The 15,866-nt window shown below is 49.6% G+C and overlaps 1 protein-coding gene across 1 annotated transcript in view; it reads right to left on the reverse strand.

Moving 5' to 3' along the window:
* PRKN (parkin RBR E3 ubiquitin protein ligase) overlaps positions 1–15,866 on the reverse strand; it is a 1,108,857-nt gene that overhangs the window by 9,430 nt on the left and 1,083,561 nt on the right. The window contains exon 10 of the mRNA XM_049765509.1: positions 3,359–3,442. Coding sequence (XP_049621466.1) covers positions 3,359–3,442 — 84 coding nt within the window. The remainder of the gene's footprint in view (positions 1–3,358; positions 3,443–15,866) is intronic.

The following is a 15,866-nucleotide window of genomic DNA, read 5'->3' on the forward strand; positions in this document are numbered from 1 at the left end:
TGCACAGGACTTATTTTTTATTTTGCTCAGAAATCATTCCTGGCAGTGTCCAGGGGACCATATGTGCTGGGAGGGACCATACTGGGGTTGAGTGTTGATGTGATGTTGAGTATTTCCCCACTGCCCTGTTTCTCTGGCCCCATGGTATGGTTTTGAAGCAGGATGCCTTCTTTCCTGGGAAAGCCCAGCTAGACGAGGCCCAGCCCAGGAGGGTTACTTGTCTTTACCAAGGGCCAGTACTGGCCACATCTATCACATCCCTCATGGCCACATCAGGATAAGTGGCTGATAAGCGGTGGGGGACAAGGAACAACCCAGGACATTCCTGATGCTGTTAGTCTGACACCAGCGCCCTGAGCATGCAACCCCAGTTCTTTCTGAAGGGAAGTCTGGGGGAACTCTGGACAGGTTCGAGGGAGAGTGAGGGGCTGGCACCAGACAGGAGGGTTGGTGGGAACAGAGGAAGCTCCTAGACTTGGCCAGTGGGGCTCCTGTGGCAGGCCCTGCGTTTCTGTCCCCCCGGGGATCTGTCTGGGAGGGCACAGAGCCAGGCCACCCTAGACTGGCCCACTCAGCACTGCTGACCCTGGACTTGGGGTGCTCTGGGCTCTATGGGCTCTGATGGCTCTATGGGTTGAGAGAGGCCAGTGAGGTGTCCCCCAGTGGCTAACACTAGAGATGTTAGGCAGGGATGCAGAGGTAGGTGTGTGTGTGTGTGTGTGTGTGTGTGTGTGTGTGTGTCTGTGCCTGTGTGTGTGTGTGTCTGTGCCTGTGTGTGTGTGTGTCTGTGCCTGTGTGTGTGTGTGTGTGTGTGTGTGTGTGTGTGTTTTCCAGTCTGCCCCGATACACCTCAGCCCTTTCCCAAAGGCATCGGGCGCCACCTGCTGTTCAGTTCACGCCTTGCACTGCTCTTCCTGCTCCTGCTGCATCAGGAACCTGACCATATAGCCAGGAGTAACCCCCCAAAACAAAATAAAACAAAACCAAAAAAAGGAACTAAGCTAGGGTTTCTCTGGTGGCATTCAGGCAGCTGCACCCACACACAGCGGGTGTCTCCACGGGGCGTGTGCAGTGCATAGTTGCACACTATGTGTGTGGTCATGCCTGGTGCATGTTGTGAGCTGTAGCATTGCACTCAGCATGCACACTCGAGCAGGGCAGAGGTTTGTCAGGCAGAGTGGATGCCCAGCTGGTTGTGGGTGGGGAGTGCTGGATAGGAACAAGCCTGTGCCCGGGGGAGTCTGCACGGGTGTGTCCTGCTCTGGGAAAGCTGCTCTCTCCCCTCTGGTTCCATATCCCCAATTGCCTTGTCATGCACCCATTGGCTTTTTGCATGTCACCTCTGGGGAAATGTCCATTCAACTATTTTGTCTGCTTTTTTTTGGGGGGGGGATTAGGGACACACCGGTGGCTCAGGAGTTACTTCTGGCTCTGCGCTCGGGAATCATTCCTGGCAGGCTTGGGGGACCATTTGGGGATGCCAGGTATCAAATCTGGGTCAGCAGCGTGTAAGGCAAATGCCCTGCCTGTTATCATCCAACCCACCATTTAATTAGTTAATTAATTAATTGAGGTTTTTTTAGGCCACACCTGGCCACACCTGGCAGCTCTCAGGGGTTATACCTGGCTATATGCTTAGAAATCGCTCTTGGCAGGCTCAGGGTACCATATAGGATGCCGGGTCCATCCAGGTAGGCTGTGTGCAAGGCAAATGCCCTATCACTCTGGCCCCCATTTATTTATCTATTTATCTATTTATTTATTTATTTATTTTTAAGATGCACACTTGCTAATGTTCAGGACTGATTCCTGCCTCTACACTCAGGAATTATTCTGGCAGGGCTTGGTGGACCATATGGGATGGCCATATGGCCATGGACTAGGCCAGCGCCCTCCCCATTGTGCTAAGTGTCCACCCCTTTCCTGATCTCTGTGCAGCCATCTGCACTAGCCTGTGTCTTTCACAGTTTTTACTATGAGTTGCCTGAGTTCACTTCTGCATATTTGGTATATGAACTGTTAGCTTGGATGTGGCTTATTAGCCTCCCATTTCCGAGGTTGCTTTTGGGGGGTGGGTGGCCACACTGGCAATCTCAGTGATGATCTCTTCTGGCTCTGCACTCAGAAATCATTCCTGGTAGGCTCTGGGGAACCCTATGGGATTCCGGAAATTAAATCTGGGTTGGTTATGTGCAAGGCAAACACCCTCCCTGGTATGCTCTGGCCTCCTAGGTTGCTTTTTCATTTTTGTGGATTTTTGGGGGGGCTGTGCAGAAGCTTTTCAGTTGGATAACATATTGTTCCCATTTTTTCTTTTTGGTTTTAAATTCAAGTCTGCAGCATATTCTGAACTGGTTTCTGGGCATCAAACAATATTAGGGGTCCAGTTCTTTCTTTCCCTCCTTCATTCCTTCTCTCCCTCCCTCCCTCCCTCCCTCCCTCCCTCCCTCCCTTCGTCCCTCCCTTCGTCCCTCCCTTGGTCCCTCCCTTCGTCCCTCCCTCCTTCCCTTCCTTCCCTTCCTTCCCTTCCTTCCCTTCCTTCCTTCCTTCCTTCCTTCCTTCCTTCCTTCCTTCCTTCCTTCCTTCCTTCCTTCCTTCCTTCCTTCCTTCCTTCCTTCCTTCCTTCCTTCCTTCCATTTTTTTTTGTTTGTTTTTTGGGTCACACCTGGCAGCACTCAGGTGTTACTCCTGGCTTTAACACTCAGAAATTGCACCTGGCAGTCTCGGGGAACCATATGGGATGCCATGATTCAAACCACCATCCTTCTGCATGCAAGGCAAACGCTTTACCTCCATGCTATCTCTCCAGCACCTTCATTTCTTTCTTATGTAAATAGCGGTGCCATTTTCCAAGTGCCATTCTTCATGGAAATGGTCCTATTCTCGTGGCATTCTTTTATTTCTTGGGGCCACACCTGGTGGTGCTCATGGATTACTCCTGGCTCTGCATTCAGGAAACACTCCTGGTAGTGCTTGGGAACCATATGGGATGGAGATTGAACCTGGGTTGGCCATATGCAAGGCCAGTGGCCTCATGCTGTGCTATCTCTTTGGCCCCAAGAAGTGGGGTGACAGTGCTGGTGCTTGATTTAGAGGTGGCCCCTCTGTGTCAGCCCCAGGAAGCAAGCTGTATCCTCATTCCTTGTAGGCAGCCCTTCTAGGGCACCTTGGCTGGGCAGAGTCCCCCACACCCACTAGCCATCAGGGACCCTGCTGCTTAGCCCCAAGGTGGTTTAGGAATGAGAGCAAAGGGGTTTGTGGGTACCCATGCCCCAACCCAGACAAGCAGGCATTTCCTCCTGGGAATATTTTCTATCAGCTCCCCACAGATAGTTCTGCCTCCAGGGAGGGAGTGTACCTGGGCAGTGGCCCCCTCGGCCTCATATGCGGTGCTGCAATCGCCCTCGTGGTCCGGCTCCTTGCAGTCTCTGCAGAAGACGAGCTGTAGGAAAGAGGGTGGGTGAGAACCTGGACCATCCCGTGGACACTAGCCTGACTGATCCCATTCCCCGGGCTCCCCTGCCTTGAAGCAGGTTTCACCTGCAAGACCCCACCATGTTTCTCTCTGGCAGGAAAGACAAGTGAGCAGGCTCAGAGCTTGGGAGCCTGGCAGGCTCTGGGAAAGTGTGTGACACTGCAGATGCCCTTGTGGGACCCAACTATGGCTGGAAGCTGAGTCCCCTGCCTGCCCTGATTTTCACCTGGACTGTCCCTTCCCTTCCCTTCTTTCGCCCCTGTCTTTGTCTCCCCTCTGTTCCCCTCTACTCCCCTCTCTCCCCTTCTGTCCTCCTTCCCCTTTCCTTCCCAATTGCATTGACCTGTAGAGAGAACTTTTTTGTTTTGTTTTGTTTTGTTTTTGGGTCACACCCAGCACACTCAGAGGTTACTCCTAGCTCTATGCTCAGAAATCGATCCTGGCAGTCTTGGGGGACCATGTGAGATGCTGGGATTCGAACCACCATCCTTCTGCATGTAAGACAAATGCCCTACCTCCATGCTATCTCTCCGGCCCCCCATGGAGAGAACTTGAAGTCTTAGATGGCAAGGAAGGTGCCCTAAGTTGCAAGCTACCCTCCTCCTCCCCTAAAGTTCCTTTAAGTGCTGGCCTGGATTATTACCAGACAGCAAACTGGAGGTGGGGGGGTTTGAGGGGAACTGTGGGAGGTGGGGGAGGGTCCTGTTCAGTCAGAATATAGACCCTCTACCCCACTTGCCACTCCTGTGGAGACATGCATAGGGACCGGCTGTGGGGCACTTTATGGCTGTGGTTGCCACCTTTGCTTCTGCTTCGTGTCTCCCTCTGGATTGGGATCCCTAAGAGGATGAAATGGCCCCTCCCGGCAGGACTTCCTGGGGATTTAGCTGCAAGGGGAAAACTCTCTTTTAGTCTTTTGTTTTTGCTCAGGGATCACTCCTCGCAGAGCTCAGATAACCATATGGGATGCTGGGGATGCAATGTGCTACTGTTCTGGTCCTCTTGGGGGCATTTAAAAAACATTTTTTGGGGAGGGGGCAGAGAGATAGCATGGAGGTTGGGCATTTGCTGTGCATGCAGAAGGACGGTGGTTCAAATCCTGACATCCCATATGGTCCCCCAAGCTGCCAGGAGCGATTTCTGAGCCTAGAGCCGGGAGTAACCCCTGAGTGCTGCTAGGTGTGACCCAAAAACCAAAACCAAAACCAAACCAAACCAAACAACTTTTTTTCTGAGCACATTTCATGGTGCTCAGGACTCTGAGATCAGGGATCACTCCTGGCTGATTCTGGGGACTCAGTTGCATACAGGGCCGGCGCTGTACCCCTGTACTCTCTGCCCAAGGGGCCATTCCCCATATCTGGATTCATACCTTGTCCCACCCTTGCAACTGGACCCCTAAGAGTGTTTCCTCAGCTGGAGCAAATAACCTTATTCTCTGGATTGTCTTTGTCTGAATAGAACCAGATCTGGAAGGCTTTCAGGGTGAAGTCAGGTCACCCTGAAACTTGGCTCAGAGGAGAGCAAGGAAGGAAGACGTGGGGCTAAGTGGAGAAAAATGCTGTGGACTATATAAGATTCCAGGGATCGAGCACGGGTCGCCTGCATGCAAGGTAAGCACCCTTCCCGCTGTGCTATCTATCCCTCAGGCCCCTGGGGTGGCCCTTTTGATTAGGGGAGACAGTGACTTTCATTTTGAAAATCTGTCCATTCAGAGGGAAGCTCGGTGCTATTTTTAGGTGGCTGCAAGATTCCATGGAATTGCATCTGGCTGCCTCTATTAAGCGAAAGCAGTTCCATTCCTGTCATGAAACCCAGCAATCAGAGGTGACCTGTGGCTTGAGGATCAAGATCTCCATCAGGAGCCCGGCATGCACCCCAACCCTGCACACCCCAGCCTTGCACACCCCAGCCCTGCACACCAGTCTTGCACACCCCATTCCTGCACACCCCAGCCTTGCACACCCCAGCCCTGCACCCCAGCCCTCTTTTCTAGCCTGAGCTCCCTTACCCTATGACCCCAGGCCAGAGTCAAGGCAACTTTCCCAAGAGGCTCCGCTGGCCGAGCATTCACTGCTCTGTGAGATTCACAGAGCTATAAGGACACTTGGAACACTTGAGCGGCCTGTGGCTCAGCAGAGAAGCAGAGCGGAAAGTACGGTAGCGCGCAACTGATGGGAAAATACGGTAGTGCACATCTGATGGAAAATACAGCAGCGCTCCTGTGACTCAGAACGAATCTGTGTGCCCCGATAAAGGGCTCAGCTGGGCACTGGGGGTCCATGGCTTCTCTGGCAGGACAGACAGTCGGCAGGTGGGGCAGGCTGTGGCATTGGCAGAGAGGCCTGGACTTCCTGGCACCCTCTCAGGGCAGTGGGGGAGATTTGGGGACTCTGGTTGAGGGTGGTTCAGGGCCAGGGTGGGCACATCAGGGAGGTGCAAAATGAATGTGTGAGAATATGTGAGTGTGATGTGGCTGCAGTGGGAGCGTGGAAGTCTGTGTGGGGGTGAGCTTGAGTGAGCAAGTATGCGGAAGAGGGAATGCACGACTGGGTGTGTGTGCAAGAGAACATGTGGGGAGTATGTGGGTGTAAGGAGGTATGTGGATGTGTGATTACCTGAGAGTACATGTATGTAGGAGGAGTGAACATGAGTATTGTGCATGAGGGAGCATGTATGTGAGTGCATGAGCGATCATGTGTATGCGAGTTCAAGAGTGAGAAGTATGAGAGCAGAAGCGAGCGTGAGTGGCTTGTTCTGAGGAAGCAGGTTGTAGGAAGCCGGGGGGCGAGTCCTGTGAACCCCACAAGGGACCAGATCACCAGACCTGTGGGACAGGATATTACATCTTCTCGGGAAAGGCCCCTGAGAGGGTGAGACTGCAGAGCAAGGGTGAAAGGAACTGAATAAACCGAGAGGCCTTAGAATAGAGCCAGCAAGGCCTTCCACTGCCCACACATCACAAAAACATGTGCTGGGGTCTCCCTGGGGTCCCTCTCTGCACCTACTTGCCCGGGGGCTGCAAGGAGGCCCAGAGGCAGCCGGACGCCCTGCCCCAACTGTGTTTTACAGATCGATAGGCAAATGCCTTGAGCAATAATACAAAGCACTGCAGTTCTCCAAGACACTTGTAGGCTGGGTTGCATTGTGAGGCAAGATTGATTACCTCTGTTTGGTTGAGGGGACCCCAGAGACCCTGTTTCTGAGAGCCTGGGTACCATGGCGACAGGCTGACTACAGACAGGGGTCAGTACAGTGGCTGTTGCCGTGCAAACTTCCCATGCATAATGCATAGGTGCAGCTGGGCCAAGTGCTCATCCCCTTCCAGCCATTTACCACATATCACTCACATCCCCTACAAGTGTGTGTCTGAGACACAGGCACACCAAACCAAAACACAGGCAGAGCCTGTCCTGCCTGAGCACCCCGTCTAGGGAATTAACAGTCTCAATACGCAATATTTCTGCCTCCTCAAAACCAGACTTAATACTACCCACCAGACTAGAATACACCACACATTCGGTCTTGCTCTCCTCTGGCCAAAAATATTCTACATTCAGTTATCCACTGGGCCAGACATCGTCCTCAATGCCAGCCACAGGGGTAGAGGGCTCCATCACACCTTCAGTACTCCATCCACTGGGCTAGAATACTTGCTGCTCAATCCCGCCCACAGCATTAAAATACTCTCGACTCGATTCTGCTGTCCGCATTGAGTTAATACTCAATACATGCAGGGCTCCTGTTCAATAAACCACAGCACCAATGTTTGCCACTGCTGCCCACTGGATAAGCAACCCCCTTCGCCCCCACTGGATTCTCCACACATGATTGTTTCCTCCTCATCTAACTCTGGGACCAGCTTTACTCCTGGAGTTAGCCATTGTGTCTTGCCTGGTTATTGCCTGACTGTGATGCTGGAGGCAGTGAATCCTCACAGTATGGCAGGTGCAGAAATGTCCAGGCCAAAGTCAAGAACTGGGGGCTGGGGCTATAGTACAATAGGGTGATGGCTTGCACAGGCCAACCTGGGTTTGACCCCTAGCAATGATTCCCAGCATTGCATATGGTACCCCATGCACTGCCAGGAATGATCCCTGAGTGCAGGGCCAGGAGCATCACTGATGTGGAACCCAAACAACAACAAAAACAAAGTCTAGACTCGCCTCGACTTCCTCTTTATTCTCTAGAAAGGTCAGAGGTCCTGGAGGGGAGGTTGGTTTTTCCTTTTAACTCCCCATTGCCTATTTCAGCCAATGCTCTTCTTGCTGTTCTGGATCCTTTCACACGATGTGCTGACCCTGCACTCAGCGCTGCCCAGGTGGCTTCCTCCCTGGGGCCTTGGGCCCTGTCCTCTCACAGTGCCACACCTCTGCCAGGTCATGTGTCACAGGCCCTGAAGATGGCAGCAGCCAGTGCTTGCTCGGGGCCTTTCCCAGCAGCCTTAGCCACTTTGGCCTCCTTGTTCCTGCACTGAGGTCTGACCTTCTGCCAGGCTGGGGTGTCTACCTTCTGCTCATAGCACACTGGTAGCAGGTGGCACCCCAGGCCTGCTGGCAGCACCATTCATGTGTGCCTGCTGCAGACTTGTTACATGCCCAGTGACATCACGATAGGGACCAGCCAGGCACCGCTCATGAAATCCAAGTTCTAACCCTGGGTTAGGCCTGGATCCGGGGCTCCTACTCATGCCTGCTTGTCTCCCATCTTCCTGGTCCCCACCAGATACAGTCAGTGCCCGCACTCTGCCTACTCTTAGAGCTGCAGCCATGGGCAAGAAGTAACAGTAGCATTTCTGTTGAGAAGATGGACAGACAATTGCCTGGTCCTAGAGAGACAGTGCCTGTCTTCAGGGCACAGGGACACAGTCTGCTGGAACCTGGGCTTGTCTTGCTCAAATACCCACCCCCCCACAATTGCCCAGTGGTACCCTCTGACCCACACCCACACTCCTTCCAGCCATTGGAACCACAGTGCCCAAGGCTCAGGGTTTGGGTAGGTACTGATTGGGGTTGGAACTGACTTTGTAGAAGCGGCAGTTGAGGCTTTGGGATGAGCCCCTCTGGAGAGAGAAGGATGTTGAGCTAAGCATTGAGGGGTGAAGGAGTCAAGGATGGGGTGTGTGGCGTAGCTTGTGTGGGACCAAGCAGTCCTCTGTCCTACCTCCATATTGGCCACCCTTGCGAGGGCAACACCAGCTTGGGAGGCCTGAGTCCTAGCTGGCAAGAATATTTCTGTAAATGCCCTTCCTGTTATACTCCAGTCTAAGAATATTCCCTGGAACCTTGAAATATGAGGAGGAGGAGGAGGAATGAGGAAGTCTATTGGTTGCTCACTGGACTAGGGCCAGCTCCCAGCAACCCAAAGGCCATATCCCCACACTCAGGAGGAAGCTCAGGGGAAGTGACTCTTGTGAAGTCATCACACTTGATCCTTTATCCTCCCCACCCCCACAGTCACTCTAGGTAATGGGGACCGAAAGGGTGGAAATGACCATTCCTGGCCATCAGTGGTGACTGAAAACCCCCTGCAAGGATCAGACCCTGGAGTCGTGCTGGGCTGGCGGCAGATAGTTCTACCTTCTACTCCAAACCCCTCTAGGGCCAGATGCTGAGCAATAAGACTCTCTCTCTCATTTTGGGGAACTTCTGTTTTATCTTTTGGAGGTCACATCCTGCTGTGGTGCAAGGGTAGGACTGCTACTCCCAACCTGTACTCAGGGGACCCTTGGTGTCAGGCATCGGTCACATGCAAGGCAAAAATGCCTCAACTCTGTAGTATTTTTGGTTTGGGTTCCATACCCGGCAGTGCATGATGCTTTCTCTTGGCTCTGAACTCAGGATCACTCCTGGTGACTCTCTGGGGGACCCTATTTAGTTCTGGGGTTGGCAGTGTGTAATCACCCCTAGGTGATTGCATCAGTCTGTGCGGGGGGCCATTCCCATAACAGTCCAGAGCTCTGAGCACTTCAGGGAGAGAACCCGCACAGAAATAAGCCTGGCTAGTAGGGGGGCTCAGGACAGAAACTCTCAGGATGGCCTGTCTGCTAAGGGCTTTGTGCTAATGACACTTTGCAAAAGGCACTTGCTGTGCAGTGACAGTAATTCAAAACATGAACAGAGTCACAGACATGGGGGACATCTACCTGAATAAGCTAGGCACGCAACAACAAATGTGTTTGGCGCAGGCACTGCCAGTTTGGTGGCATCAAGTCGAGATGCAAAACAGGTGCCTCCCTCCAGCCAGACATTTTCCTCCTTGGCACCTTGTTTTTACGGGGAGGGAAGGACACGCACCATTGAGAGAAAAGAGCAACAATCTCCACACCAGAAACCGAATGCGTCGGTGCCCCAGCCCTGGCTTTGCACGGCTCCGTGTTTGCTTTGACGTGCCAATATTAGCTCTCTGCTCCCGAGAGAGCAGAAGCAAAATTTGGCATTTGGAGGGAGGACTCGGGGAGGATGCCCAACCGCACAGTCTCGCTTGTGGCCATTAGGTGGCAATGTTCATTTACCGGACGCTGCAAGGCTGGGGCTAGGCTGAAATAACAAGCATGTTTTCAGGAAATAAAATAACCAGCGAGTACTAGGGAAGGATTATTTTCTTTCACAGGTGTCTCCAAATCAAAGCTGAAGTGTGAACAACAATTCTCTCTTTCTGGGGCCTCCCACGTTGTATTTGCTTCTGGAACTCAAGCACCACAGTGAAGAATTTTTCTTGCAGAGTCCTAGAGCTTCATTCAGTCTTAAGGGCCTCGAGTGTCTTGGCTTTTCCAGACACAGGCAATGACACATTCTGGATCCAAGTGGAAGTCAACGGCCACTACCTACAGCTGCTCTCACGTACACGGACCCTTGGGAATGACATGGTTGGGCCCTATCTCTGAAGCATGCACAATGCCAGCACATCTTTCTCTCCAGATCAACAGAAGGCCCACTTGCTCACAGTAAAGGTTCAGCAAAGACATGGATGTGGTGTCAGAGAGATAGTACAGCCGGAAGGGCACTTGCCTTGCAAATGACCGACCTAGGTTTGATCTTGAGCATTCCCTAGGCCTAGGGTCTCCCAAGCCTGCTTGGAGTGATTCCTGAGTATAGAGCCAGGAGTGTGTGGCCCCCCCAAACAAAAACAAAACACAAAAGACACAGAACTGTACTCAGCAGGGAGGGCATTTGCCTTGCATGTATCCCATCTGGGTTTGATCCCTGGGATCTCATATGGTTCCTTGAGCCTGCCAGGAGTGATTCCTGAGCCCTGTGCATATGGTCCAAAAACTAAAAACAAAAACTAAAACAAATTCTCCATGGGGTCTGGGATTTCTTTTTGTTTTTGTTTTTGTTTTTTGTTTTTTTGGGGCCACACCCAGTAACGCTCAGGGGTTACTCCTGGCTATGCACTCAGAAGTTGCTCCTGGCTTGGGGGACCATATGGGACACCGGGGGATCGAACCGCAGTCCGTCCAAGGCTAGGGCAGGCAAGGCAGGCACCTTACCTTTAGCGCCACCGCCCGGCCCCTAGGGTCTGGGATTTCTTAGCAGATTACTCTGTTGGGGCAGTGCTCAGGAGGCCCAGGGACCTTCACATTATTAAATCTTAGGCTGTGGAACCAGTGCTCCAGGCCACTGCAGTAGTAGCAATAACTTAGGCGTGTGGTGCTGGGAATGAGTGATTTCAGTTGCATTTTTCTTTAATCACTTTAGCTAATTTCTTCATGTACACTAAAGCTCTTGTAGGGGCAGTGCAAGAAGTACGGAATGCCCAAATGTTCTCCTGCACTGGGTGAATTGACTCTTCCTTCCCTCATTAACTGATGCAAGTGACTTTGATGGACCCATCTCCACTCTTGCTCCTAGAGCAGGCCATGAACTGGAAAGAAGAAAATTCTAGATATTTTGTTTGTTTTTGGGCCCTACCTGGTGGTTCTCAGGCTTACTCCTGGCATAGGAATCACGCTTGGCATTGCTTGGGCAATCATATGAGATACCAGGGATCGAACCAGGGTGGGTTCTATGTAAGGCAAATGCCCTTCCTGCTGTACTATCTCTCTGGCCTCAAGACAGAAATTCTAAATTGTGCACATAGATCTTTCTTTCCAACATAACAGATCAATTTAGAGAAGCATCACAAGTTTCACCTTTAGTATTGCATCAAATCGACAGATAAAAATTTCATACTATTCCTTTGAGCTGGGGTGTGTATTATTTAGTAAGACAGTTAGAACCTATCTGATTTCAGTTCACTTTATAAAATATTTATCCCAACAGTCAACACTCATTCTGCTTCAGATTCGAGAGTGTTTACTATTTCTATCTCCCATTAACAAAAAAAAAATTAAATGCTGGCCACTGCATCGGTATTTGTCTCTCTTTTCTTTTTATATTAACTACACAGACGAGTTTGATCATGAAAGCAGTTATTTCTGAATTACTTGATGACTCAAAGCTAAAATTTCAGTTGTGTACCAAACCACACGCACACACACAAACACACACACAAACGCGCGCTCACACACACACACATACACTCACACACACACACACACACTTACTCAAAGGACAAATTTCATTTCAGATGTTACAGTGTTCCTTGGTGTCAGGTGCCAGAGCACAGTGTTATGCTTATTTTCAAATATAGCCAAATCAATAGATTGTACGTCAATTTAATTCTGACTGTTTTTATTTTATTTTGGTTTTGGTATACAACTGGTATACAACTGGCAATGCTCAGGGGTTACTCCTATTTCTACACTCAGGAATAACTTCTAGCAGTGCTGGGGTGGGGTGACCATCTGGGGTACCTGAGCCTGCCCTGTACAAGGCAAGTGCTGTACCTGCTGTTCTATGGCTCTAGCCCATCTGACTAATTTTCACAGGTCATTTTGCAGGATGACACCTATGTTTTAGTAATCTTTGCACTGTTCCTTGTAGCTCATAATCCTCTGTTTACCTAGAATGTAATGTAAATGTAAACCCATTGGGTTGACTCTGTTGATTTGTTAAGTGGTAAGGGTTGAGTTTTAAAATTACTTTGTTTTTTTTTTTTCCCCATAACTTGAATAACTCAAGTATCTTTCATTTGGATAGTAATATATATAAAGCATATTACAATGCTTATTGAAAAGTTTTTTTTATTATAAAAAGCACATTTAGATATAAATCAATATTTATACCTTTTTTAACCCTTAAGGGTTGAGGATTTCTCAATCTGAAATAAGAGATAATAGTTACTTATTAGAATGCTACAAAACCTTTTTTTTTTGTTTTTGGGGGGTCCATACCTGGTGATACTCAGGGGTTACTCCTGGCTATGCATTCAGAAATCGCTCCTGGCTAAGGGGACCATATGGGATGCCAGGGATCGAACCAGGTCCATCCTGGATCTGCCATCTGCAAGACAAATGCCCTACTGCTGTGCTATCACTCAGGCCCCAAGAATGTCACAAAACCTTTCTATTTTACTTCCCAGAATCTAAAAAGCAAATTTTTCGATCAGATCGGGAAACATATTCTTCTATTTCTAATTCTCTGATTCTCTGCTTTCTTATATTTTGAAAGCTAAAAATAGCTTATGGCAATAGATCAGTATGTGATATTTTTGCATATAACTATAAATGAACTTGGAATAAAATCACATCGCTAGAAAAAATGTCTTGAATTTCTAGAATACTTCTATGAGCAAATTTCTTCAGTGCTTTATTAACAGAAATTTGAAAGAAAAATGACCCCAGGAACTCTCCTTTATCGTAGCGGTGAGGCAATAGGCAATACCACATTTTATTAAGTTTCATTAGAATTCCTGTTTCCTAAGAGGCTGTCAAAACTAGTGTATTTTTGTTGTTTGATTAATTGCACAACACGGATCATTTTAATGATAACTCAATTGTGAAACAGCAATACTTAGAACTTCATGTCTCTTTAAGACATGAAAACGTAACGAAAAACAGTGCACACCACATTTATGTGGAGATATTAGGTGATTAAAAGAAGGTTTTAAAATCTCAAGTCTTGAGGGATTGAAGGAAAGGGTGCTAATGAGGTAGGGAGATGGGATAGAAACTGCTGTAAGAAACACAGGGGGTCAGGGCTGGAGAGAGAGCACAGTGGTAGGGCATTTGCCTTGCATGCAGCTGACCCAGGACGAACGGTGGTTCAAATCCCAGCATCCCATATGGTCCCCGAGCCTGCCAGGAGCAAGTTCTGAGCACAGAGCCAGGAATAACCCCTGAGCACCACTGGGTGTGACCCAAAAAAAAAAACAAAACAAAAAATAAACACAGGGATCTTTTCTGTGGCTGAAAAGAATGTCCCCAGAAGATAAGGAAATGCCCAAAATGAGTAGCTGTGAAATAAGAGGCCTTCGCACACCCATTTTAGCTAGGTCCCGGTGTATATACTAACAGATCTTGACCTCAGTGATTTCATTTTCATGTGAATGGGATACCACAGCCCTGTCACTAATGATTCCTGTACACAAGTGCTACACAGCATTAACCTCACCAGCCTCTCCTTGCACAACTCCTCTTGCAAAGTCCCCACTGGTTAAGGCTTCCTAGAAACTCTAGATTGTGGGCGAGACTCTTCCTTGATAGTAGACACATCACCTCTTGAGTTCTGTCTGCAACTTTATAAATCTCCCTGACACCTGGTCGATCTCACCCTCTCATGCTTGCTTGTAATGAAGTTAAGAATCTGGCCTTCAGATGGATTCACTTTTCTCTCTCTCTTTTGATGTGGGGCACACCTAGTGATCTCAGAGCTTACTTCTGTTTCTGCACTCAGAAATCTCTCCTTAGTGGGGCTCAGGGGATCATATATGGTGCTGGGGATTGAATCTCTATTAGCCAAGCACCCTCCTCACTGTCCTATCTCTTTGTCCCCAATATCTCTTTCTGGGTCCAAAAAATTTGGTCTCTCCTCAGCCTAGATCTGAGGCTTCCCTGAATGCATTCAGGGTGGCATCCATTAGTTCCAGTTCATACAGATCAAGTGGACTATGATGGTTACTTGTTTTTTTTTTTTTTTTTTTTTTTTTGTTTGTTTGTTTTTGGGTCACGCCTGGTGGCGACACTCAGGGGTTACTCCTGGCTCTGTGTTCAGAAATCGCTCCTGGCAAGCATGGAGGACCATATGGGATGCTGGGACTCGAACCACCATCCATCCTGGATTGGCTGTGTGCAAAGCAAATGCCCTACTGCTGTTCTATTTCTCCAGCCCCTATGATGGTTACTTGTAGTGACTGGCAGGCTGACAGTCATCATCCCTGATTCTGGGCTCTAGCAACAGAAATAACAGGAGTGGGGAGGGAAAAAAAAAAGAAATACCAGGAGGAACAGATGTGCCTTTTACCCTGGATGTACTGGATGAGGCTGAGGACATTAGAGGTCAAGGTGCTTGCCTTGCACATGGCTGAATCTCAGGCACCTTCCATCTAGAGGGCCATTCTGGGGAGACTGAGTCCAGGATCAGTGGAGAGAGGGATGGGGCATGGTCTTATTGTGTTCATGGGTCCTAAGATCTTCAGGGGCAAAAGCAAAGATGCACCTTGCCTGTCTGTCTCAGCCCATCTGCATGGCATTGAGTTCATCACTTAAGCACTGCTCCAAGGCACTCGTCCAGCTTCCCTTACATGCAGGCTTATCTGGAGCCAGCCAGCAGTTGACTGAAGGGGATGCACAACTGGGGCTTCCCTGATCCGAGACTACCCAGGGAATGGTCAGGGACCTGCCACTTACCCCTTGTGCCCTTCCATTGACAAGCATTTTTCTGCACAAACTCAGACTTGGTATGCTGAGCCCAAGTCCCAAAGTCTCCACCCCAGAGGCACATGCAACTCTGCATCAGCCTTCTGCATTCCATTTCCACTCACAATGGAGATCACAGGCATCGTGTTTGCAACACAGCCTCCACAGCCCCTATTAGTGGTCCATGTCCTGTGTTTTACATGCACTCAATCAACAAACCCCAATGGCTCTTTCTAGTCTGAACTCTGTCCAATTCCTGGGAGGCGGGTTCCCTGAGCTGGGCCATGTCTATGTGTAGCTGAGCCTTCCATGCATGAGTGTGGGCAGGACTGGCATTTGTCCTGGTGATGGATGGAATGACAGTGCTGACATGCTGGATGGGAAGATTCTTTACCATAATTTATTCTGAATTTCAATTACCTGGGAGAAAAGCCTTCCAGGGACCGGGCCAGAGGTCTTATGTGAGTTCTTAGTTGAATGGATTTCTTCTTGTTCTAAAGTAACAGCTATTAACATTCGTGTGTGTGTGTGTGTGTGTGTGTGTGTGTGTGTGTGTATGTGTATATGTGTGTATGTGTGTATGTGTGTATGTGTGTGTGTGGTTTCTCTCTAATTCCTCAGTCTGCATTTTCTGATCTGGGTCCTTGGAGC

The sequence above is a fragment of the Suncus etruscus genome, chromosome 18 (genome assembly GCF_024139225.1).
Source record: "Suncus etruscus isolate mSunEtr1 chromosome 18, mSunEtr1.pri.cur, whole genome shotgun sequence".
Classification (NCBI taxonomy): Eukaryota; Metazoa; Chordata; class Mammalia; order Eulipotyphla; family Soricidae; genus Suncus; species Suncus etruscus.